This window comes from Pleurodeles waltl, chromosome 6 (assembly GCF_031143425.1).
Source record: "Pleurodeles waltl isolate 20211129_DDA chromosome 6, aPleWal1.hap1.20221129, whole genome shotgun sequence".
NCBI classification, from domain to species: domain Eukaryota; kingdom Metazoa; phylum Chordata; class Amphibia; order Caudata; family Salamandridae; genus Pleurodeles; species Pleurodeles waltl.
In genome coordinates, this window is record NC_090445.1 from 8,484,752 (window position 1) to 8,503,364 (window position 18,613).

Genomic DNA, 18,613 nt, shown 5'->3' on the forward strand with positions numbered 1-18,613 from the left:
TCCAGTAACAACTTCAGAGAACTCCCCGATTCAGGATTTGGCTGTATTTTACACGAACACTTCCACCACTAATAACGTTGTCTATCAAGAACTTCCAACAACAGTGGATGGGAATTCGATGGGTCCTGTATCTGCGGAGACTTCCTCTGGCTATTTTGTAGACATTGATGATTTTTCTTCAGATTCATCCTCAACTGTGACTGACACACATTCGAGCGGTAGCAAATTTTATCGATGGCTTCGAAAGAACTATTTGATATATCCTTGGAACTATCTTTGGTTCTGTTTGACATTTATTTCATTATTTTTTTGGATTGGTTTTGTGACTGTTTTCTTTTTACTTATTAATGGTCACTATATCGCTGACCGCTCCTCTGTGGAGCCTGTTGATGTAATCTTGACACCACACCATTCATCACATAGGGTCCGACGTGATTTGTCCCCTGTCAATATTATGGCTATTCCGATTCCTAATGGAATTGTATGGGACAAAGTTCTGTTCGATATATACGGGCCCACAGAGATAATTCAAATACCATATGTGTTCAAGATTTCTATGTCTGATGTTATTACACCTAATGTTGTTTCTGATGATTGGGATGTCTAAACAGTTGATTCGATGCTGACTGAAATGAAGGACTACTCCGCTTTTCGAAGTGATGATGTATATGATTACTCAATGAATTATGGGAAATGTTCTGCTATAACAATTGGGGACATCACTACCTACACCGTGCAACTAGATATAGGACTCTCTTTAACTACACCCAATGGGAACACTGTTCTACACCGCAGGTGGGGAGTCCAAAGTTTTAAAGTGATAAATTCACATACTTTTCTGGGCATGATACAAAGAATGCTGAATCGTATTATTTTAAATTACCTCCAGCGCAATTTAGGAAACTTTTGCTGACAGATACAAAATTGATTTATTCAGATCCCTTTGTTTCCCGACTATCGATTGAGGGTTACGTATATTGGAAGAACACTGTCGATTTGAAGAGTGTATGGGGAACACAAGATTGGCAAATACAGGGTAGGGAGGCTTTGTTTCGCGCCTGCTTAATTCCTGTGCAAATGATTTTTTTAAATGATACTGTAGAGCAGACATCATGTCTGGGGTTAGCAAAAATTAAAGATCTAAACACGCCCAATATCCCTACTCCGACAAAATTTAAAGATTGGCAACACTTTCTTAATATTTCAGACGATAGGCTAGATGCATTGGTTAAGGCTGGTGCTTAAAATTCTTCACTTTCCCATCCCGGGGGATGGTTGGTATGGCCCACCGACACTGATGAATGTCAGAAGCGTTTTTTGAACTCGTCAGGGGGTTTTTCCATTCATAGGCCAGACCCTCGCTTTCTCTCGGGTCAACATAGTGGTATAATAACAACATACAGTGTGGGTAAGCTGTGCCAGCAATGGGTGCGGACAAACACTTTAACAGCAGTGAAACAACACTTGAACACTCTTTCTGACAGCATAGATCTACAAGATTTCCTATTAGGTCCTAAGAAACAACATTCAAAATGGTTTTTATATGCTATGTATAATGAAATTTGGAAGCTTTCTCAAATTGAGGCTGCTGCACGTTTAAGGCAACTTGATAAGGAGAATTTGGAAAAAACATTGGCTGTTGTCGACAATGGCATGAACACACTATCGAATCGGATTTATTCACTGTCGAATATAGTGTCATCTGCTATTGATATCACTCAGACTGATTTATCTCGGTTATATCATGGGCAAACACAGCTGCGTTCCATCATGCAGCTGGGTTGGGCATTACAGACACTGAGAAGTGGCCACATTCCATGGAAATATATTAATGGAAGTGAACTGTTTGCTGCTTTTAATTTTTCCAGGGAACAAGAGACAATGGCTAAAAGGGAGGCTCGTTTCACCTTGCTTCAAGTAGAGAAATTAGATAGGTTGCCCTTCACGGTTGCAGAAAGTCCTTCAACTATTTGGCTCTTACACGGCATAATTAATTTCCCGTTTTCGACCTTTCGTTTCACAAGCTGCCTAAAACATCTTGCAGTGGGACGATATGAACGGCTAGGAGATAGCTTTATTAAGGAAGAGTGGGAGTTGCCCTTTGAGTATCGATGTCTGAACGGTGAACAGGAGGTCTTTCTTAGCGGAAGTGAATGTGAGACTACTGTTCGTCATTCCATGATATGCAAACAGGTGTCTCTTCACGGTCTTTGCAATGCGGGGGTCACGAATTTGGCCTGTTTTCTGAAGGGTACTCCCGTCCCCTTGATTCGTTCAGTGTATCATGTACTTTCCAATGGAAGTTATGTTCTACTGAGCAATGACAGCTGTTGCGGCTTACGACCTGGAATTGCCTACGAAATCTCAGTCACGAAGGTCGTTACGTGTTGTGGCCATGTTTTGTTTCCCCCCACACGAGAGATACAAGTATCAGAAATGTGGCCCCACATTGATACTATTAATGTGAACTATGACAAGTTGAGCAGACTGAAGGCGCTATTGTTTCAAAAACAGGTCGCCTTGACATCCGCAAAAGAGACGTACGCTCTCCAGATTGCGAGATCATCAGCCGAGATACAATCCCTTTTAAATACTGATTTCCCCAAACACTTTGGAGAGTTGGTATCCAGAATATTCAATGCTTCCAGCACTACTGGGATTGTTCATTTCTTTAAGGCTGTCGGGTCTGGTTTTGTGTCCATCTTCCAGACTGTCTTCAGAGTCATCCCATCAGCCATCCATTCTCTCTTTTCCAGTGTGTTTGGTGGCTTTCCAATTATTTTGGCTTTAATTGGCGGACTACTACTACTATTTTTTCTGATTCGCTGTGGTTGTTTTTTTCCAGCGACACAGAGCAATGGAGCCACTCCCGTCAACACCGCTGTGCCATGAACGCATGGTTCGGATCTTCGGTACACCTTTGCTGGTGGAACTAGAATTTGACTGGTCATTGTCATTCCGGCCTCTACTATGGTGTGTACAACCGGTGTTCCGGTGCATATGGTGTCTCTTTGAACATCTGCCTATGGTCTGTCTTGCTGTTGCACCTACATCTCCTGTGGACCAAGAACTGCTGATGTCCCCGATGAGGGTTCATACACGGTCATGCCCCTTGAGACTACGGTTGCTCCGCGAGGCCACCTATGAGCCATCTGTTATACAATCTAACATGGATGAGGACGCTGCAGCAAGTGTCGATACACCGATGAATATGGCTCACTTTTGCTCTGTGGATCAGTTTGTCCGTCCAGCTCTAAATTTCACATCAGACGATGTTGACTCTTTTTTAAGATCATTGAATGGTGACTTTGATGACATTCTTCAGGATCCTGCGTATAGCACATAATTTGATCAAATTTGCTTACCAGTTCCCGGTTCCGAAATTTGCAATTATATTAAACGTTTGATTTACTTGTCATGGTTGATATTAAAATATCTATTTGTTAATTGGCTTTTTTAGTTCAGTAGCAGCTTTTTTAGCATTTTGGATTTCTTTCCCTTCATCATACCTGTTACGGCAATGGGGAGGGTGTGGTGAATCCTAGTTTGTTTTAGCGGGATAGCAGGAGTTAGCTTAGCCGTAGGCTTGTAAACTCGTGCCCCCGTCACCCAGTGACTTTTAACCTACTTAGCTTGCTCTGTCTTAGATCATTTAATTATTTATTTCCTTTAAAATGGCGGGCTTGTTTATAGTTAGGCCACTTGTTATGGGTTCTATTATCAGTGTCACTGCGCCAAGGCGTCAAGATCAAGCACAAAAGACAAACATACAGTAGGCATTCACACTTAGGGATTTTCCCTCTCTATACTTTCGAGGGATTGTTGATATTAATTGCCGTCCCAAGCATGCCTGTTATGTATTGTTATGAATAACACTTATGTCAGGGGACCTTGTAAATCTGTATAAATACAACACACTTTTAGACAGATAATCAGAGGGATTCCGACCAGAGGGCATCGCCACCATCGCTGATACCGATGCTAAAGTCATCTTGACGCTGACCCAGCCTTCGTGTCCCTGCGGAGTCTGAGATAGAGACCTCATTCCAAGGTAACGAGGGTTGGGGGCTCCTCTCATGGACACAGCTTTGGCAGATTAGGTTTAAAGAACCCAGCTCTCCTTTTATAAATAGGAGGTTAGACTTACTCTCCTTAGGGTATTAGGGCTTATTCCATTTCTTTTACATATACATATAGTTCTTTCTTATATTGCATAATGGTGGGGGTCTTTATAACAATGACTCTCCTCTTCACAATACTGTTGCTCGGTATATTCATTATCTTAATCATTGCAGTTCATGCAGCTTATCGCAAATTGCAGTTATGTTGAATAAAAACTATTATAACTTCACTGCATCTGTGTTATTGCCTTTGTTTGTATGAGACATAATAAATCTGTGAGAAAAGGGTAATTTCCGTTTAACCACGACAACCCTGGGAGATCTTACTTTGAGTCCATGCGTAAGCGACTGCTACAAATCACCTTTTACTATTGTGTTTCTGGTGAGGTACTGCTAGTAAGCCGGTAAGGTTTGGACAACAGTTACAACTAGTTGTAGGAAGGAACTTAGTCACCTACAAACGAAAGTACTGTCATCCTGAGACCAGCAGTCTTGCTTAGAGCAAGAGTCCAAACTACGACACCTTTGTCCAGTTTCGCACCAGAGCAGGTCTGGGGGATCCCTGAACCGGTGTAGACTGGCTTATGCAGAGATTGGCACCATATGTGCCCATCAAAGCATTTCCAGAGGCTGGGGGAGGCTACTCCTCCCCAGCCCTCACACCTATTTCCAAAGGGAGAGGGTGTTACACCCTCTCTCAGAGGAAGTCCTTTGTTCTGCCTTCCTGGGCCAGGGCTGCCTGGACCCCAGGAGGGCAGAAACCTGTTTGAGGGGTTGGCAGCAGCAGCAGCTGCAGAGGGGACCCCGGAAAGGCAGTTTGGCAGTACCCGGGTTCCGTGGTAGAGACCCGGGGGGATCATGGAATTGTCCCCCCAATGCCAGAATTGCACTGGGGTGACAATTCCATGATCTTAGACATGTTACATGGCCATGTTCGGAGTTACCATTGTGACGCTGTATATAGGTAGTGACCTATGTACAGTGCACGCGTGTAATGGTGTCCCCGCACTCACAAAGCCTGGGGAATTTGCCCTGAACGATGTAGGGGCACCTTGGCTAGTGCCAGGGTGCCCACACACTAAGTAACTTTGCACCCAACCTTCACCAGGTGAAGGTTAGACATATAGGTGACTTATAAGTTACTTATGTGCAGTGGTAAATGGCTGTGAAATAACGTGGACGTTATTTCACGCAGGCTGCACTGGCAGGCCTGTGTAAGAATTGTCAGAGCTCCCTATGGGTGGCAAAAGGAATGCTGCAGCCCATAGGGATCTCCTGGAACCCCAAAACCCTGGGTACCTCAGTACCATATACTAGGGAATTATATGGGTGTACCAGTATGCAAATGTGAATTGGTAAATTTAGTTACTAGCCTGTTAGTGACAAATTTGGAAAGCAGAGAGAGCATAACCACTGAGGTTCTGGTTATTAGAGCCTCAGTGAGACAGTTAGGTATCACACAGGGAACACATATAGGCCACAAACTTATGAGCACTGGGGTCCTGGCTAGCAGGGTCCCAGTGACACATAACAAACATACTGACAACATAGGGTTTTCACTATGAGCACTGGGCCCTGGCTAGCAGGATCCCAGTGAGACAGTGAAAACACCCTGACATATACTCACAAACAGGCCAAAAGTGGGGGTAACAAGGCTAGAAAGAGGCTACTTTCTCACACTTGTGATGCAAAAAGATCCAATTTGGGTTTGCCCCATCACTGAAATACGGCATCCAGGACCAGTTGGTTTAATTCCCATTCATGACAACTTTGGGTTGTTCTGTTCAAGGTGTCTGCTAGAGAGTTGTGTACTCCTGGGAGATGCACAGCCCTTATGGTCACTTTGTAACTTAGTGCTCACTGTCAAATAGTTTCATTTTCTTGGGACAGAATCTTGGATTTTGCACCTCCCGTTTGTTGAGGTAATGCACACATATATGTATTTTCTGTCATTATCAACATGGAGGAACCTTGAATCCTTGGCAAGGAAGCTTGGAGAGCCAGTGAGATTGCTCGGAGCTCAAGGAAGTTGATATGAGGTTTCGACTGCCCTGGAGTCCACTTTCCCCGAATTTTAAGAACTTGCAAATGAGCTCCACATCCTTCTAGTGAAGGATCTGTTAAAATGACGTATACCAAAATGGGAAAATGAATGTCAATCCTGCAGAGTGTTGGAGCTTGTCCACCAGGGAAGAGCTGCTTTCATGAAAGGTGTGATCTAGATTATGTTGTTAAATTGCCCTTCAGACTGGAGGCACTGTGTGTCCAATTCCTCTTGGAAAGGTTGCATTTTGAGATGAGCACGAGTCACTAGGAGAATGGCTGAGGACATCATGCCTATTAAAGATTTGATCAAGCGAACGGAAGCCCACTTTCTTTCTGAAAGGGATCAGACCAAAATGGAGGGTTTCTGTTCCCTGTCTACGGACAAGAAATGCCTTGTCGAGCAATATGTCTAGAGTTGCTCCCAGAAAGGCTATTGTTTAAGGCAAAAGGAGAGAATTCTGGAAATTGGATGTGAGCCCCAGGGCTTGAAAGAGGTGAAGACACCTGAAGTATCCCTCAACGCCTGTTGGAAAGATGGAACATTTAACAGCCAGTCATCAAGGTATGGGAAAACGTGAAGACCTTGTTGCCAGTGTGGGCCGCCACGGGAGCAACACATTTTGTAAATATCCGGCAAGCGGATCGGAGACTTTGAACTGGTAATGAGTACCGGCTACTGTGAATCTGAGGAATTTGCGGTGGCTGGAATGGATAGAAATGTGAAAATAGGCTTTCAGGAGATCGAGGCTGGTAAGAAATTCTCTGTGGTTCAGAAGGTGGAGAATTTTGTGGAAGGAAACCATATGGAAAGATTGCTTCTCCATGCACTTGTTGAGCTTCCTGGGGCTGAGAATAGAACGCCACTCCCCTGATTACCTGAATGTGGAACCTGTTCTATAGCCCCTTTTTACAACATGGCCATAACCTCCTTGTGTAGAAGATGAAGGTGAGATGGCAGGAATTTTGTTGGTGGGGTGTGAGGTGGAATCTGAGGGAACTCAAGTATGGCCATGCTTGATGAGAGCTAAGACCCATTTGTCCGTAGTGATTTTGCTCCAGAGATGTAGGTACTGGGAAATTCTGGCAGCCACCGAAGAATGAGTAGGAAGTGTAGCCAGTACATTGAGGTTGTCACTGCTTTCTAGTGGTATCCCTGGCGGAAGCAGCCTGTCTTCTTCTTGGCTGTTGTTTAGAATAGGCTGCTGACTGCTGCGCGCGATAGGGTTGATGCTGTTAGCCGAAAGGATTGCTGGTAGGATTGTTGTTGGTACTTATGGCATCCTCCATGGTACAAGTAAGATCCACGGATTGGCTTCCTGAATAAAAAGTCAACGTTGAAGCCATATCAAGGATTTTCGTTTGAACTTCTGTACAAAACCATGTGGCCTTAAGCCAACCCTGAAGCCAAAGGCCAGCAGATCCTTCCAACAGCCGGAAGCCTATGGATGCAATATCTGCTGCACAGTCAATTTCAAATGCTGCCTATTTGTCTTCCTGCTAAATGCTTGTAGCTTCGTTTTTTGTCATCTGGCAGGTAATTCAGGTATGTGGAGATGTCTGACCACATTTGGCGATCACATCACTCCAGAATGGCCAAAGAGTTTGCGGCCCGGACAGCTGTACCCAACAAAACTGTGAATCTCTTACTGATATCATCTAGTTGGCTACCCTCCTTATAGGAGGAGAAATGATATGGGTGGAAGGATTTTTAGACCTGTGTTGTGCAGCCTGAGTAATGACCGAATCAGGTCTTGGATGTCTAGCAAACAGGCAGGTGAGTCCTCAGGTGCTTTGTACTTTTTATCTATTCTAAGAAAAATGGCAGAAACTGTCACAGGTGTTTTCATTATTTTTACTCCTCCCTCCGAGACGTAGTCTACAATAGGTTTTTCTCTGACTGTTTTTCTGGATTGGTCCTTGAAATCATATAGAAAACTGTCTGTTTGTTTAATAGTAATGCGAAGTTGGAAACGCTTTGGCCGCTCTCTCCATTAGCTTGTAAAAAACTACCAATACCTTGTGGTGGAGAATCCACTGGTTGTGGAGCTGGAGGGGAAGGTGGAAGAATGAGGTAATCATCCCATTCATTGGTGATGGTGCAATTGTCTGTTATTTTGCCTTCTTCCCTATCCCCATCACCATCATCATCTTCTTTTGTAGAGGGAACCTTTCGAGGGGGTACGGAAATGTGGGATTAAGGCATCATTCTTGGGGAAGGTGGAGGAGGCAGCTGTTTTGGTGAATTAGGAGCAGGCATTTGTACTACAGCAGGTGGTTGCTGTGCTTCAGCTGGTGTTGGGATGGCCTTGTAATAATCTAAGCATGCTTTGCAGGTATTGCACCAAGGTAGCCAGAACCTGGACAATGGCTGGTGGTGGTGAAGGAAGAGCATAAGTATATTATTGATCCACACAGTGGTAACTTTGATAAACAGGCTCATAATAATCCTGTTCTTCCACTTCATCCGGATACTCGACATACAAATCAGAGGGGCTGTGAGCTGCAGCAAACATCACTTGATCATCGTCTGACTTCTGACTATCCAACAAGTGGCTGGGTGGAAGTGGGGACATGTCAGCAGGTGACGTGTATTCAGGACAAATACTTTGTGGGGATGGCTAAATTGCTGTCAACGAAGTAGTCGACGGTAGCATCGACTTCGTGGGCAAAGGCAACAATTATGTTTTTTTGTGCTTCAACTTCGTCAAGGATGTCAACGATGTTACTGACGCCGATGCGGTCACAGACGGTGTTGGCATAGTCTTCGTCGTCACTGTCTTCGTCAGCATGGTGGACCGCGGCAACAGTGTGGTCATAGTCAACGACGAGGTAGTCTTCATCGACTTGGAAACAGTCATCACTGACACAATGGATACCAGCGGTGAAAGCTTTGATGACCTTCCAGTCATGAAAATCTCACTCCTAGTTGCCATGGTTTTGACGTCGTCGATGCGATCTTCGATATTTTTGTAGTGAATTTAGAGTTTTTGAGAGGGGTGTAGATAAGGATCTAGGTTTTAATGGAGGTGCTGTAGATGGAGTAAAGAGCTCAGATTTAGAGTCTGAGAAAGCCTTTATTCCACTTTTCCTCATTGGAGGAGCCTTTCTTAGCTCTATGGTGGGGCTTTTTTGCTTTGATGAGAGGGACTCAAAGTGAGACCTTTCCTGGAAGCCTGTGCGGAGATGGAACACTCACTGCTTTCCTCCTCAGGAACGTTGGCAGTCTTGGTTTTAGGTTTCTGCAACCACAATAAAACTCTTGCCTCGTGGTTTTCGAGGTTTTTTTGTAGAAAAAGTTCTGTATATCTTGCAATCTCTCACCCTGTGGGATGGATGAAGGCAATATATAAATTCTATAGGAGGATCCGCTGAATGGAGCCTTTTGTTACCACAGGTGGCACAAGGCCTGAAAAGTCCTTTCTTTACCAGTTCTGACATACTGGAACAGAGAAGACCAATTTGCGAATCACCAAATCTGAAAAACTGAGCAGAGCTCAGGGAGACTCCCTCACACATAACATGCCATAAAAATTGAGGGAAGATAACTCTGTTGGGAGTGTTCTAAGGATGCGGTCACCTGATTGGGTCGTTGTTCAACTTTGGTCCTTTTTTTTTTTTTTAAACGGACATCGATAGGCTATTAGGCTGAACCTTGCATTCCCTTTACAGCCTATTATGCTAATATATACTGCTTATTATGATACCGTGAAACTCCCACTTCAACGACGTCGAATGATTCAAGCATGTGAACCTATGAACGATACCCCAGTACTGGAGAACTTGGCATGACAGAGGACAGAATCGGAATAGAGTCCGATCCATCAAGGAACCATTCCCATCGGTGCCAGATCCACGTGAAAGGTAGGCCCGAAGCAGGCACTGGCACCCAGTACGGCAGTCGGTCAGTGCCTGAACAGACGGAACGATGAGAACAATAAGATGGGAGAAGCTTGAATGATAACATCGAAATGAAAAAGAAAAGATTGGAAGAACTGAACTGAACTGAAGAGTCTTGACAGACTTAGCAGAGGGACACACGTCCGAACCAGAGGGCGGAGAGAGAGGCGAAGTCACTCGATCTTGTGACTTGAAACACTCCTCTGAAGAAAAACAACTTGCACCACTCCAGACCCAACACTAGATGGCAGGAGTAGGCAGAGCATGTGCATCTACAGCAACACATGCCATTGAACATAGTTTGTTTGCCTTAAAATTTTGGCCTTTCAAAAGAAAAGTTAATTATATTTAGTTGTAAAAAGTACTCGAGTCCCACAAAAGGGAGGGACAATTCACTGCTCATCACTAATAATGAAGGTCTGCTGGAGAAGATTCATTAGTTTCACCTCAAATAAGTAACGATTTAAGAGCAGATAACTAACTACTAGCTAACGTAAGCATAGAGATGGATAGTAAGACCTACATATAAATAGACCTCTTAAACTACCTCTTCCAATGCTTCTTCCTCTAAGCCAATCCTCCTCTCCCTCCAGCATTACCTTCCATGGATAGACAATCCTGAACCCCCCCACTATTTCAAGTACAGGCCAACTGCTGATTCAGTCGGCGTCCCATTCAGGATCTCCAGGCTCTCCTCCATGGCCTTCCAGCTCCCTCCACATAAAGGATGGGGCTTCCAGGACTCTACCTACTGCACCTTCAGTGATGAGGTCCCCGCATGCTCATTCGTATCTTTGTTTCTCTGGGACTCAGCTTCTTATGTAATGAAGAGGTCTAAGGGATGGCCCAGGAGGATATGAATGTGTTTATTTATTCTATATGGTTTTTCACCGTAGCTTTATATACACTGTCTCATAAGGGGTTTGGGGTGCTTGGCATGGAATGAGGGATCTGCTTGGGGTCTGTTGATAGTTTCCAGTAGAACAGGGGGCCTGCTATGTGCAATCCCCTGGGCCTCCCCTATTTGGGGCATCTTAAGGCTTCTTTCTCTCCCTCACTGTTTTTTGCATAAATTAGGCCATTAGGAGAGATTATTAGGATAATGACTTACTGTGCTGACAATTAACTGATCAATCTCAAAACAGACTGCAGACTAGATGATGTACTATCTTCAGTGTTAGGCTGCAGTGCTCCACAAAGCTATATCCAAATTGGACAGAACTGATGGTCATTGGTTCGGTAAAGCAAAGAAGTGGCTGGGAAGGGCCAAAGGGTTTTTGAGGCCATACTGTTCAACAGCTGTGAAATACCAGTTCACAGGAGCAGTCATAGTGCAGTTTTAAAACTCTGGGGTACCTGAAAGGTTAAGAAAATCAGACTACACTAGAAGAGGGTAAACGGAACCCAGCTTCATCTCCCCATCCACTCAACATGTACTATGAAAGGTGGCACAAATCCCTCAGAAGCACCAATGCTTTCTCCAAGAACACCTTGGCATAGGGAGATCCTTTGATGTTCATGTGCTGCACCCCAAGACTGATATGCTACGTTTTAGTGAGAGGTCACTGTGGAGGTGCGGGCATGAGCAAGGCACTGTATAAAAAGAGGTAGATGTGGAGTTAGGGTCTTTTTTTACCTCGTCGAAGGGGCAGCAGCTTGTTTTCCAGGATATCTCGTGCATCTGTCCCTTCATCCATCAAATCCAGTTTGGTGATGACCCCAATGGTGCGCTGGCCTGTGGAGAAGAAAGCAGGAAGAGTCAGAGTTTTGGCTACTCTCCTAAAAATGCCCCCAAAGTGCTCTACGCGACAGGCCTGCTGAAGGCCTGGAGTGAACCAGCTTCAACATACACACCCAGACGCCCACACACCTTGCAGGCCCACAGCCATCAAACCTATTTAAAGAAGGAATCTTCCATTGCAGGCCAGAAAGCTGGAAAGAAGCCGTCTGCCCTTGCACATGACTGGCAAGTCAAAAAGTGAACAACGCCTACTAGTGCCATCTGTCTAGGAGCATGGAAGCTGAAGCTCCTTCCCCAGTCTCCTAGGACGTAAAGACTGCGCTCATGCCAAGGTTTGGAATGTTGGGCTGAGGGTACGTCCAAAACTTATGTTACACAAACTCATCTTTAGTAGTAGGATAAGAAACTGAGGGAGGCGGGCGCTTCTTAGTAGTGTGTTGAGCACAGTACTTTGACTGCAAGGCATGCGGGGGAGCAGCCGCAAGGAATCCACCACCGGTACCATGGTACATAGACATTCTCCAAGTAGCGGTTTCCCCTTCACTCACCCTGGGGATCCACCTCTTTGGAGATCTTCAAGGCATCGGAGTTGGCCAGGTCCGAGTTGGCCGGGGAGACGGCGAGAATCAGAGCATTGTCTTTGGTGACAAACTGCATGAGCATGTCCCGGATCTGGAACTCAATGTCGGCTGGCTGGTCACCGACGGCGATCTTGGTCATGCCAGGCAGGTCCACCAGAGTGAGGTTCAGCACTGGGGATGACAAGAGGTTACACGGAGCATCTAGTCAGTTAGGACATTTATAGCGCATTATGGAGCCAAAGCGGTCAGTCGTGTAATGAACCCTTCAGAACAACTCTTCCCCACCTTTCCACGGCCTCACGGAGCAGCACTATTCAGCACTCAAGGTCCAATATGAAATAGTTCAATCTGATCTGCAAAGTTACAACACTCCATCTGATGAGCTCCTTCCAGTGCACATGCAAGTCAGTCCGTAATGCGCGTTAATGCCCTCCTAGGCTCAGAAACAGGACTCGCGTCCTGCAACACATGCATTCAGAATCTGCCAAAGGGAGGGCTGTATTACAGAACCCACCCAAACCCGGCCTTCGGAGCACAGCTTATAACAGCGAATGATTCCGCCACCTCAGCAGAGGAAATACTCACCGTTGGGAGAATAAACTCGCAAGTTGATGGGGACAGGAGAGATGCCTTTGTTGGAACCAGTAACCCGATCCGTTTCTGCCTCGATTTCCTGCCGAATTTCTTCAAAGTCCGTGAATTTCTTCCCCTTGCAATGGAGGAACTCGCCATATTCTAGTTAAGAACAAAGAATGCATCAGTGAAAATGTACATCACTAGTGGAAAGTGCTTTGCGATGCCACCGGCACCGACAACAAGAGAGCATGAAAGGAGAATGGAAGGCCGTGTGCTTAACCCCGGAAGAACAAGTAGGCTGGGACCAGGAATAATCCAGGTGTACCCAGTGTTTGGCTCCTGCATGCACCTGTTGCAGTGCTGGTCCTCAGCAGGAGGCTGGCTCATGTACTCTGTCCAAGCAGGCCATAGCAGCAGACTAGAGTCCAGGACCCCGCTGCAATCAGCAGTTAATGCCCATGCTTGGTGCAGTTCCAGCAGGCTGCTTAAGAAGCATGGCGTAGTCTCAGTAGATGGCTCAAGTTCTGACCCCTTCCCCGGAGGCGGTTTCCAGGATCTGCTCATATCCCAGTTGGGTCCCCTCCAAGCAGAGTTTTCCCAACACCTTCCTCTGCAGCCACAGACAGGTGCAACCGCCCATTGTAAACTTCCCTATATCCTGCTTTGTGGCAGCCTCGGTGTCTTTGCCCATGGGTGGTTGGCACAGACGCTGTAGCCACTCTGACGGCATTCTTCAGTTCACTCATTAGGCTGCAGGGTTTCACCCCCTATGGATGTCGCTTCCCTGGTTTCCTGTCTCTATGTGTAAACCTTCCTAGAGCTCTACTGTAGACCCTGCAGTGCGGCTGTTACACACAGCATTACACAAACCCGCAGTGTTGTTCAGATTCACTGCAGTTTCCCAGTGTTTCTGCTTAAACTCTTAGGTCCTTGTACAAACTGTGAATGAAGGGCACCTCTCAAAACACGCCTGAGGTCCAGTCGACCGACCATGTTGTCACACCACCTCATTTAGAGAGCGGGAACTACCTGCTTTTCAAGCTGGTGGGATCTCTAAGCGGACCTTCCACCAGGGGCTAACCATGGCATTCAACAGTGGCAAGATTCACCACCATGGTAGGTTACAGCCTTTTCCACGAGGGCACCCATTCATAATGGCCTTCCACAGCACTTACACAGGGCAAAGACTTCTACAAGCTCAGGTGAGCATTTTATCATTCTCCAACCCCTAGCCTTTTCCGCAATCACATGGGTATTTGTCGCTTAAAGGCAGATTTTGTAAAGGGTATTGTGTACGTTTTTATTTCATTTTATTTAAGTCTAGTATACTTTTGTTTATAAATATTACAGGATTCTTTTTAGCCCAGCTGTGCAGGTTACACCCCAATAATCAATAGGTTGTCTCTTCCTCATCACTGTACACACACTTGTGGGTCATGTGTGCCCCCCCAGCCACACACACTGTCAAGGTAACCTATTTTGCAAATGAGGTAACATTATTTTAACCGTTAAGCCCGGGGACTAAACCCCCTTCTATCCTACTCATTGTATTCCTATACATCTGCAGACTTCTATAAAAAGGTACTTAATTCCCTTTGGCACCTGTTCACATGAGTGTGAAGCCTGGCTTGTGGCGTCATCCAGTCTGAGAATCTGAAACTGCCTCGTGGCTGCATGAGTATTCCCAAAGTAGCTCAACATCCTTCTAACAAAGCCCAAGAGTCCTTCATATGAAAGAGATTCTGCATCTGGGCAAGTAAAAGAACATTGGTGTTATCAAGTTACTGGAAGAAATGATTCGTCATACTTGCTATACCGGGCAAAATCAGGCTGCACGTTTGACCCACTAAGGATACAGTATCTGTACTTCACAAACTTATTTTTAAGAGACCCTGTCATGAATGATTTCTTAGAATGGCTCAAAAAGTGTTTAATTTTACAGTCAGGCAGAAATCTCTTGCTTTGGAGATAGATGTAGCCCTCTCAAAGTCCAAGGGTTGTCCCTTTGGGCCTAGCTATAAAGATTCTTTACAAGACCAGTCTTGGAAGATTGCTTTTCTAGTAGCCATCACCTCAGTCTGCTAATTCAGGGCCTGATTCACAAAGGTAAAATTACACCTTTGTGTAAATTTATGATATTTCAGAAGTCACAAAACTGCATTTTAATAGTAAGTTTAGGAGTGTGGAGACTCAGCAGTCGTGCAGAGAGCTCCATCAATATAGAGATAGGCCTGTCCTACCTGGGCCCACAGGTAAGTGTCGCAACATGTAACATAACCCGAAGAAACTGTTTTTTACCCTCTGCCCCTCCCCATTTCAACAAAATGTCTATATCTTACTCTCTGCAGTACTACAAGGGAGCATGCGAGGACGACTCACTCAGCACCCCATGTTTGCAACTTGCAGCTAAAGACTGTGCTTTCATTAGAAACACTCAGAAGAATCAGTTCTTCTTACCTTTTGAACCCCATTAGTATTGGAAACAAAGCAGGGTATAAAAAAAAAAAAACTTTACTTCACAGCATAAGCCACAGTAGCAAAGTGAAAAAATACCTTTCAACCGTAGCAACGTAGAGCGCAAGGCATGTGGCAATTTTACACACACAAAGCGTACTATTGTCTTGAAAAAAATAAAGCCGAAAAACTCACATTTATTCCCAGTCCTGATTTTCAGGCTTAGTGTGAAGTAAATATACTTAAACACACAAAAGGAAATGATACATTAATGCCTTTAATGCATATTAAAGTTACCAAACCAATATACAAGAGTGCTGCACACAGCAAGCTGTGAAATATGGTGCACATAAGAAGAATAAAATGCAATTCTGGACGAACTCATTCATTTAGCGCAGCGGTTCCCAACCTGTGGTCCATGGTCCGTGATGCCCCCGCCTCCCCCACCTTCTGCATGGGTCAGTGACGCATTCCCATGGGGCACCAAGTGCCTTCCTGCCTGGGCCCTCAACAGAAACGTGTGTGTTTTTATATTTATTTCTTCTTTTGTGCAGCACTTTTAAAAAGCACTGCAAAGTTCCTTGTACATCCAGCAGCTTTTGGGCAAAAAGTGTCAAGATAACTGTGGTGATTAATGGCCCTGCTGGGGAGTTTTGTAATAATCTTCAAGTTTTGACTCATCCAAGTAATGCAGAGCATGTATCATGCAACGCACAGCACTTTATGTGCATAGCAGTGGGTTCCTGCTTTTGTCACGGAGATGCTTTTGTTACTGTGCACTTCATAAGTTTCAATGTTAATCTAGCACAGTGAGCGATAAACTGCCATCAAAGAGCTGCATGCAAACTACATGTTACAGGTTAGAAAGTTATGATTTTTTCCCCAGTCTTTATCCTTATGCTGCTAACAAAGTTTTACTCGCATAGAAATACATTCTTATTTTTAAAGCCAACACTAAACACTGTGTTATGTTCTAAATCCTGGGTTTGTGCTTCTACAGGCCAAGCACTCTGAGAAAATGCCAACGAGTGTGGATGACATGTGAATCCTAAACCTTGAAGTCCCCTGTAAAGCGCTACGACACCCCACACTGGTATGAGAGGTGCTATAAAACAAACAAATGACATGTGACAGAGAGGCTATGGAGAGGTGAGAGGCCCTTATGGTTTTACTTCCTTTACCCACCACATATTTATGTGAAAAGCTTTCACAGATCTTAAGTATCTAAAAAAAATTCAAACAGAAATCGCTTGAGAAATGTAGACTCTGACCCGAGGGTCAGCTTTCCTAAATAAAACTGGATAGCGCTGAGATGCAGCGCCAACCGCCCCATTAAATTGTTTGATTTTTGCATATTTTTTCAATATAAAATAATTAAATCTTTAGTAATGTGAATATCTGTTTGGTGTGTACTCGTTTGTGAATTACTGTTTTAATGTTTGAAATTTAAATAGTACAAATTGCTTAGGGGTCCCCGGCTTTCAATAGCGATTCAGTTGGGGTCCTCGGGAGTCAAAAGGTTGGAAAGCACTGATTTCGCGTCTTTAGCTCATTCACCAGAAGGGGCGGGCGGGGTAACCCGGGGTGACCTGGACATAGCATTCCCATTTTAAGACATGTAGGAGTTTTTCACCAGTATTACAAAACTGGCAAACAAAAGAACACCAAGACCTGGCATGCACATAACCCTTCCTTAAGGTCAGGCTGTTTGTGATCCAGTGTGAATCTGTTCAGATATTGGAGGTATTTGTATTAAAGGGTTAATTTAAAAAGGTGTGGGAAGCCTCGAGAGGATTAGTTGTAATTAGATCTTGGAAGCTGACTTCAACAAGGTCAGTCTGAGACTCGATTCTGAATTCTGGAAACAAATGCGATTGCTTTTGTCTAGATGGGATCCGAGCGGAGCTCGTAGTTTTCAATAATGCTCAGACACGGGGGTGCAAGTGGGGTGCAAGTGGGGCGCAGGTGGGGGCCCACGTCAACCCAGGTGGAATTAGGAGGCATCAGAGAGAGCGGCGCAAGTCTTTTATTTGCACAAAAAATAAATCGGCGCTCAAATTTCAAGGATTCAAATATATGTTTTTTTACATTAGATGCAAAACCACAAAGCTACGCCGAGTTAGGAAGGATTCTAGTTGCATCTTGGCCGGGTGCAGGTCATGACCAGTCTGCACCGGAGCTTGTGCTGGCTCTGCCAGGGTGCACTGTTGGCTTTTGGTTGGGTACAGGACATGGCACTGTGGCAGCAAAACTAGAGCTGTCTCACGGTAACCAGTCTGTACTTAGGCTGAAGCTTTTACTCGTCACTGGAAGAAAGCAACATGTCCTTGTTTCTACACTTAGCTGCGGAAATGACCTAACTGCAAAGAACATAGAAAGCAAAACACCTGTTTCCACATTGCAAATACCATCCCTGGGGTGGGCAGGAAGCTGGGGACTGAAAAGGATGCGTAGACCGCAGGTGGGAGCAAAAGCAAGCAAGAAGAGGAAAGAAAAGCAAGAAAAGGAGGGGGAAACAAGAAAAGGAGAGGCAAGCAAGAAGAGGAAAGAGAAGCAAGAAAAGGAAAGAAAAGGAAGGAGAGGAAGGAGAAGCAAGAAAAGGAAAGAAGAGGAGAGGCAAGCAAGAAAATGAAAGAAAAGGAAGAAGAGAGGCAAGCAAGAAGAGGAAGGACAAGCAAGAAGAGGAGGGGCAAGGAAGAAGAGGAAGGAGAAGCAGGAAAAGGAAAGAAAGGAAGAAGAGGAGGGGCAAGGAAGAAGAGGAGGGGCAAGGAAGAAGAGGAGGGGCAAGGAAGAAGAGGAAAGAAAAGGAAGAAGAGGAGAGGCAAGCAAGAAGAGGAAAGAAAAGCAAGAAGAGGAAGGACAAGCAAGAAGAGAAAGGCAAGAAATGGAGAGGAACTTGCACACATGCAATAAGGACACCAGCTATTCTTAATTTGAACCGTTTCAGGGGTGTCTGGTCCCACCAAAGGGGAAGGTGCTGGTTGTTGGACACGTGCGAGCAGACAGAAGTCTGGGTCGTTCTGAGCTTCCTACAGTTCAGTAACTCGGGTACCAGATCACTCAGTACTGTGGACCCCCTCGTCCTGCTTGAGATTGGTGCTTAAATTTTGGGGTGCTGCACATCATGTGTCGTCAGGTAGCTACGCATGCGGGCATGAACGTCTGCTGTAGAAAGACAACATCTAATCTCGGAGACG

At 45.0% G+C, this 18,613-nt stretch overlaps 1 protein-coding gene across 6 annotated transcripts in view; it reads right to left on the bottom strand.

The window, feature by feature from the left end:
* Window positions 1-18,613, bottom strand: part of DNM1 (dynamin 1) — a 714,309-nt gene that overhangs the window by 491,306 nt on the left and 204,390 nt on the right. For all 6 annotated transcript variants that reach the window (XM_069236983.1, XM_069236985.1, XM_069236981.1 and 3 more), the window contains exons 3-5: window positions 12,972-13,121; window positions 12,354-12,557; window positions 11,701-11,799 (exon numbers count right to left, since the gene is read on the bottom strand). In XM_069236983.1, the coding sequence (XP_069093084.1) occupies window positions 11,701-11,799; window positions 12,354-12,557; window positions 12,972-13,121 (453 nt within the window). The remainder of the gene's footprint in view (window positions 1-11,700; window positions 11,800-12,353; window positions 12,558-12,971; window positions 13,122-18,613) is intronic.